This window comes from Propithecus coquereli, unplaced genomic scaffold, assembly GCF_000956105.1.
Source record: "Propithecus coquereli isolate 6110/MARCELLA unplaced genomic scaffold, Pcoq_1.0 Scaffold168, whole genome shotgun sequence".
NCBI lineage: Eukaryota > Metazoa > Chordata > Mammalia > Primates > Indriidae > Propithecus > Propithecus coquereli.
Window position 1 is genome coordinate 3691566 of NW_012141413.1, and position 7021 is coordinate 3698586.

At 50.5% G+C, this 7021-nt stretch overlaps 1 protein-coding gene across 1 annotated transcript in view; it reads right to left on the bottom strand.

Annotated features, from left to right (window-relative positions):
- Positions 1-6801, bottom strand: part of LOC105808125 (zinc finger protein 501-like) — a 66829-nt gene extending 60028 nt beyond the window's left edge. Inside the window, exons 1-2 of the mRNA XM_012641687.1 lie at positions 6676-6801; positions 5955-6127 (exon numbers count right to left, since the gene is read on the bottom strand). Of these exons, the coding sequence (XP_012497141.1) occupies positions 5955-6127; positions 6676-6801 (299 nt within the window). The remainder of the gene's footprint in view (positions 1-5954; positions 6128-6675) is intronic.
- Between the last annotated feature and the right edge of the window lie 220 nt (positions 6802-7021).

Below are 7021 nucleotides of genomic sequence, written 5' to 3' on the forward strand. Positions count from 1 at the left end.
AAATTAGAATTTATTTTATTTGATAATGTCTAAAAACAGCCCCAGGACAATGATAATCACATCCTCAGAAAGGGCATCACACCCCCCACCAACCCCGGCCACATCTACCTGTGGATCCCCAGCTTTCCAGGGCTCTGTGGCTTCTCTTGGCATAAAGGGCTCCTTCCAGGGTTGGTGTAAACAGACTGGGACACTGGAGGGCGGCTCCCCCCGGAAGGACTAACTGGGCCTTCAATGACCCCCCCCCCTTTTGCTAGATCAGGATTGACCTTTGCTTGGAGTCTCTGAGCCCAGGTTTCTGCTTCCCAGGTAAGGTTATTCACTTAGTTTTAAATGAGAAAACAGCCAGTGTTTGAAGAATCCAGCAAAATCACTAAAACTCAGTGTTTACAAAAAATTATAAGGCACTTACATTTCACATCTCAACAGGAAAAGTAAAAATATCTATTTCCTTCAGACAATAAACATGTCATTTAATTTCTATTTCTATTTTAACAAATCATTTAGTAAACAATGGATCATATGTGAACACTTCTGTAACTGCCAAGCCCTGTCACATACAATTTAGCTATAAACTCCGACATCTAGATCGCAGGACACGAAACAGGGTTGTCCACTGTCAAAAATTCTCCACCTTGCAAAAGAGAGGAACTGATGCTTTGGTGAATATTTATAATTCACCAATTTATCTACCGCACTTTCTTGTGGAATTTTTTTTTTTTTTTTTTTTGCAGCCATAATGGTAGAGATATTTTTCCTATTTCTTCTCCCTGGTAGCATTCCCAAAGTTAAGCCCTGGGATTCTGTTTGAAATCACCACAAAATAGAACAGACAACAGAACCTTACAGCACTCACTCTGGGGAAGAAAAAAGGTAAATAAGAATTATCAACAAATGGAATATAAGACTAAATTTTTTCCCTAAAAGCCACCTCTTTCTTGCCTCATTGGAAATACTTTATTGTCTTTCAGGCTTTGCTGATAAAATACATTTTACAGTTAATGAATAAATCTTTCCAAGGCGACAAGTCCAGGGTAGGGTGGGGCTGACTGCAGCACAGACACGTGAGACTCCAGTGTCAGGTGAGACCATCCTGTCACTCGGGACATCCTCCCACCCCCACCCTGCTCACTGAAGGACTCAGTGACCACATCCCAGGAGACACCACGCTGTGCCTCTGTGTGCCTGAAACACAAATTACTTTCAGGTTCTTGCAGTGCCTCACCTGGGTGAGATTTCCTCGTCCTTTGGGATAGTTTTTTCTCCTTTCAAAAGTCTGAAAGAATCCAGAGAACAGGAGTCATTTCTGCCCTTTCCTCTCAAAACAAGTATCCTACTGGCTGAGCACTGATGGGTCTCCATGGAATGGAAGCTCAGATTGGGGAAAGAAAAACAACGTCCCAGGGAGTCAGCTTTTTAGGTGAGGCGTACAACAGGTGACTCCTCTCAGCACCAGGGCATGCCGCTGTTAGGAGAGGCTCCAGCCCCACTCCTCAGGCTGTCCTCTGACAGATGACCCAGGGCTGATACCACTAGACACTCCAGGAGACATGGCTGCTGTGGGCATCCCGGTCATCCCCAGTTTTGAAACCAGGGCCAGGAAAAGACAGGAGGATGGCTGACAACACTTCACCCTGCAGAGTTTCCAAAGGGTAACCCCAACCTAAAGATAATCTGGTAAGGCCTACGTGCCTAGGGAAGATAAAAGGAGGAGAAGCACAAAGACTTTTTACAAGGGATTATCAGGTGATTATTCTTTGCTTTCCTCTCCTGTGAAATGTTCAGAAACAGAAAACAAATATTTTAAAAAGAGTTGCCCACAGCACTGTGGGAAAAAAAATGATCAAAAATTAAAATACTGTGTCTGTGTGAAAAACAGATAAAGGACAAATAGTTGATAACGTTATGAGCTGGAGAGTGGCAGTAGGCATTTCGGAATGTGGGGGAGGAACTGGAAGTTTAGGATTTCCAATAGGCCCTAGAACAGTTAGGCCGGGAAAACTGAATTTGAGCCTTAAATCTAAGACACTGTTTGCCACACATTTGCAAAATGCAAGGAAAACCAGACCCCCTAGAAAGTGTTAAAATAGTTAAAGAGGGGGCAATTAGACTGAAGTGGCTGTACTGTCCTGGGTTCCTACCTATGGAAACCTAATTCTAACTCAAATCCATTTTCTGTAAATTACAACTTGGAGGAAAACAAAACTTAGGCAAACAACTACAAACTGCCAATAAAATTCTGATTACATAACAAGAAAATAGCCACGTGCACAGTCCAAATAAGACCACTACGTAACGGTACCTAATCAATTACTGTAGTTTGCTTCCACTTGCACCTTATAAACGCCTTTCCTTCAAGCCCGTCCAGCGGCCCCAAGACCACAAACCATGTTAAGGGGCTCCTAGATTGACAAATTACCATTTGTTCAAATAAATTCTTTTAAGTTTTCACGCTTCCGCAGGTTAATTTTTAATAGGAGAAAGGAAGTATGGGGACGTCACGGACTCCAGGTTCTCCCACGCACGAACCCCGCACACCGAGTGGAGATTCTCCCCTGAGGGCCCTGCCGTCCCCGCACAGCTGGGGAGACGGGGCTGCCGCCCAGAGGCTCGGGCTGGGCAGAGCAAACGCGGCACAGGACGGGACAGGACGCCCAGGGCCCCCGCTGCCCGCCCCGGCGCGCCAGGGGCGACCCTCGGTCTCCACACTCCGGAGGTGAAGCCGGGAGGCCGCGTCCCCACAGCCGCTTCCGGCCGCCCGCCCGGCCCCCGCCCCCCTCGGAGCGCCGACCGCACGCTCGCCCAGTCCCAGCTTCCGGGGCGTCCCGGCGTCCCCCCTATGGATCCCCAGTACCTGCAGGTCACGGTGACACAGGCTGCGGCGGAGACACCTGGGCCCCCTGGAAATGGTTCCCGAGAGAGGACCCCGGCTCCGTGCCGGGCGGGCAAGAAACAAAGACTCGGCCAGATCCCGGAAGCCGCCTCCTTCTTTCTGGCCGTGTACCTGATTGGACAGCTCTCACCACAGCGCCCCTGATTGGATAAGGCTCTAGGCCCCACCCCCTCTGGCCATGAGTGACAGGAGATGCGATCAGAAGGGGGGCTGAATGAGGCCAGAGTAACAGGTTTCTGGGTGTAGCCCTTTCTAGACAGGGCTTTGCCCCTGCTCTGCCGCCTGGCCTTGCCTGGGGGACATTTGTATTTAATATAAAGGAATATAAATTATATCGTTTTATAAATTTTATGTGTAACATATATACACATACAGTAAATATATGTTATTCAGAAATGGAAATAACATAATAACAATTTTTTAAGGATTGAGATTTTGTAACCTTCCTAGTTACAAAAGTTCAGAAATCTTTTGAGGATGCAGCCTGAGCTTGGAAAATGGAGGCGTCCTCTAAGGCAGCGATGTGCAATAAAAAATAAAATGTGAGGAACATGTGTCATGTAACATTTTCTAGTAGCCACATAAAAGAAAAATAAACAAGTAAAATTGATTATAATCATATATTTAACCCAATGTCCAAAATATTATTGTTTTTATATTTGATCAGTACAAAATTATTAATGAACTTTATTTGGTACTGTATCTTTGAAACTCACTCTGTGTTTTAAGCATGTACCACATCTCAGTTCAGACCAGCCACATTCCAGGTGCTCAGTAGCCCCACGCGGCCAGGGGCTGCCACACTGAAGTGCAGCTCTGAGGGCTCTGACTCCCCACACCTCAAAGAGGTGACAGGCCTGAACATGCTTTTCTGTCAGAGGCAAGGTAACACCCCCTCCCTACCATCATCTGTCCACAGGCCCAAGGGTAGGAGAGACGGCGCCTCAAGAGAGAACAGTGAGCTGTAGGCAGAAGTGTCCACAGTGGTACAAGTAGACCACCACTTGTACCTACTGCTTGGTGGGGGCCCATCCCCCTTCCAGAAATCACACACTGAGCAAAAAATGATGGGGCCCCAGGAGGGGAAAACCCCAAGATTGTGGTTACATAACTTTACAAATACACTACAAAGCATAAGATATACACTTAAAACATGCAATCTCTGTGACTGGTAGCTTGGGTGTGAGATCTGAGAGGTACCTAAAATCTGGTAAGTGCATCCAGGTCCTCCAGGGATTAGTGGTCCCCACATACAGACCCAGTGGCAGGCCTCGTGTTCAGCAACCACACTGGTGGGCACAGCCCCAGCTCCTCCTCCTCCTGTGGCCTGCACAAAGCAGCCAAGAGCTCAGGGCTGGGCTGGGGAACAAGGGCCCTGGAGCCCATGAGCAGCAGTTGGTAAGGGCCTGACTGGTGTCTGCCCTGTGCCTGCGCAGCACTTCAGCATGTTAGCATGGGGCCTGGCACATCTCACAGGGCGCAACCTGCTGGTCTGGTGGCTGTAGAGCATGTGCTGTCAGGCCAGGGGCCCTTCCACGTTAACTTAGAGAAGACATACTTCTGTAATACATAGATTGTTAGGAAAATGTAATGGTGTCATTAGGTAAGAATGACACTTCTCAGTAACACCCACAGAGACAATCTTGCACAGAGATTTTTGGTAGCACCACTGTCCATACTTGGAGAGACACTCAGAGTGCTCTCTTCCCAATTCTAATGCTGCACTGTCCTCTACTCCTTCATCTGCGATTGTCACACCCAGATCTGATGATGATCCTCAAAATCCATCACCACAATGTGCAGGAAGAAGATGGCCTGGGGCTGATGTTCTGTACGTTAGGCATTTTTATTAAAATGTTTATGTGCTTTATTTAAATATTATGATAGAGGTGCAAAACATCTCACACAACAGTAGAGATAGCTATATAATAAAACCCATCATGAATACTACCAGTCAAAAGCTTCAAAAATGTTCATACTTTTGCCATCACTTTCAATGACCAACTCCAGCTATCCCAGTGGCATTTTATTTTATTTTATTTATTTATTTATTTTGAGACAGAGTCTCACTCTGTTGCCCTGGCTAGAGTGCCGTGGCGTCAGCCTAGCTCACAGCAACCTCAAACTCCTGGGCTCAAGCAATCCTACTGCCTCAGCCTCCCGAGCAGCTGGGACTATAAGCATGTGCCACCATGCCTGGCTAATTTGTTCTATATATATTTTTTCAGTTGTCCAGATCATTTCTTTCTATTTTTTAGTAGAGATGGGGTCTCGCTCTTGCTCAGACTGGTCTCAAACTCCTGAGCGCAAACTATCCACCCGCCTCGGCCTCCAAGAATGCTGGGATTACAGGCGTGAGCCACCGCGCCTGGCCTTATTCTTAATTTTAACACATAATTTTAGATTCTAGAAATTGTTTAGAATTCATGATCTACTCAGCAATATAAATTGTGATAGGATCATGAAAGTGACTATAAATTTTACTGCATTAAATTCTGGAGAGGTGGCCAGGCGCAGTGGCTCATGCCTGTAATTCTAGCACTCTGGGAGGCTGAGGTGGGAGGATCACTCGAGGTCAGCCTGCCCCCAGCCTGCCCACCCCCACACACCCAGCCAAGGGCAGTGCTGACCTTGAGCATGAGAAGGTGGGGAGTGTCATTGGGCCCACCTTGCTGCTGTTCAGCTCCACCCGCTAAGTGGCTGTACAGCGGGCGGTGGGCTCCCCTCACTGCCCAGACCACCGTCCAGCTGGCGGCAGCCCTGCATGCAGGATGCACTGGCGAGGAGAGCGCTCTGCCAGGGTGGGTGGGGCTGGGGCCCCCCGCCTGCCCCTGCGTGGGCACTGACCAGCTCATACTGCCAGATGCTGCCCAACGTGTTCCCCACCACACAGGCAAAGCGGCCGAGGTCCAAGGGCACCACACTCTCCATGACCAAGCCCCGCTGCTGGTGCCACAGGAGCAGGTGCACGCTCAGGTGGGAGGACTGAACCACCGCCCCGGCCCAGGCCCCACCCCACCTCCTCTGAGGCCCAAAGATCTGGTCCTGCTACTCGGCCCACCTTGATGCGGATGCCGTGATGTGATACCCAGCATGGAACGCCTTGTAGTTTTTCAGCCAGGAGATGGCAGGAGTGAGGTTGCCGGTGACCGGGCAGCAGGAGCAAATGGCGTGGGTCGCCAGCGTGGCCAGCAGCTTCTTGTCCATCCACTGGGGCTGAGTCCAGTAAGGGCCCTGCCAGCAGAGATGCACATCAGGGTGATAAGAAAGGCGGAAGCAGATGCCCATCAGCCCAGACCCCTCATTCCACAGCTGCCTTTGCCTACCCCCAGCCTCGGTGTCTGCCTTCGGTAGGGAGAGTGTTGGCTTTTAGAGGACTCCTGCCAGGGCTGGACGAGTCTCCTGGAAGCCTCAACGCCGTGTCCCCCATCCCTACCCCAAGTATCCTCAGAGCTGGGCCATATGTCCCCTTGCTTCTACTGCTGAGAGGTCCACAGTGCTCCACCCTGGCCTGGGGGCCTTCGGGGCATAAAGGTGTCTCCCAGGGGAGCCCCCACCCAGCCCAGGAGGCACACCCGGACAGGCCATATAGTGGGGAGGCCCAGGAGCCAGCAGGAAGCCTAGCTGGGTGGATGAGCCAGGACAGGCCTTGGGACACTTGGCCAGGAAGGAGAACTGAGCTGTCTGCATAGCCAGGAGCCTCAGAGACAGAATCTGAGACCTAAACCAGGCTCCGCAGAGCTTCAGGGCCTGGTGGGCACCTGTGAGGATGGCGCCCCCACCTCCTCCGTATCCAGGTGTCCACGGCTGCCACCACCACCCTTCAGCCCGACTGCTTTCTCTCCTTCCTGGGGGCTGCAGTGGGGGCTGCCTTCTTGCTGGGACTTCTGGGGAGGCTGAACTGCCATCCCCCAGGAGGGAGGCACCGGGGACCCAGGTCAGAGAAGGGAGGCAGCCCCCTCCCCCTGGTGACCTTCCTGCCAGCCACCCAAGAGAAACACTCGTCTCTCAGAGGAGGATGCTGAGGCACAAGTGGGAGAAGTGTGGACAGATCCTAAGGAAAGGCACCTCCAAAGAGCCTGAGCTGCCCTCCCAGGCCTCCCGGAAGAGCCCAAAAAGAGGGGCAGA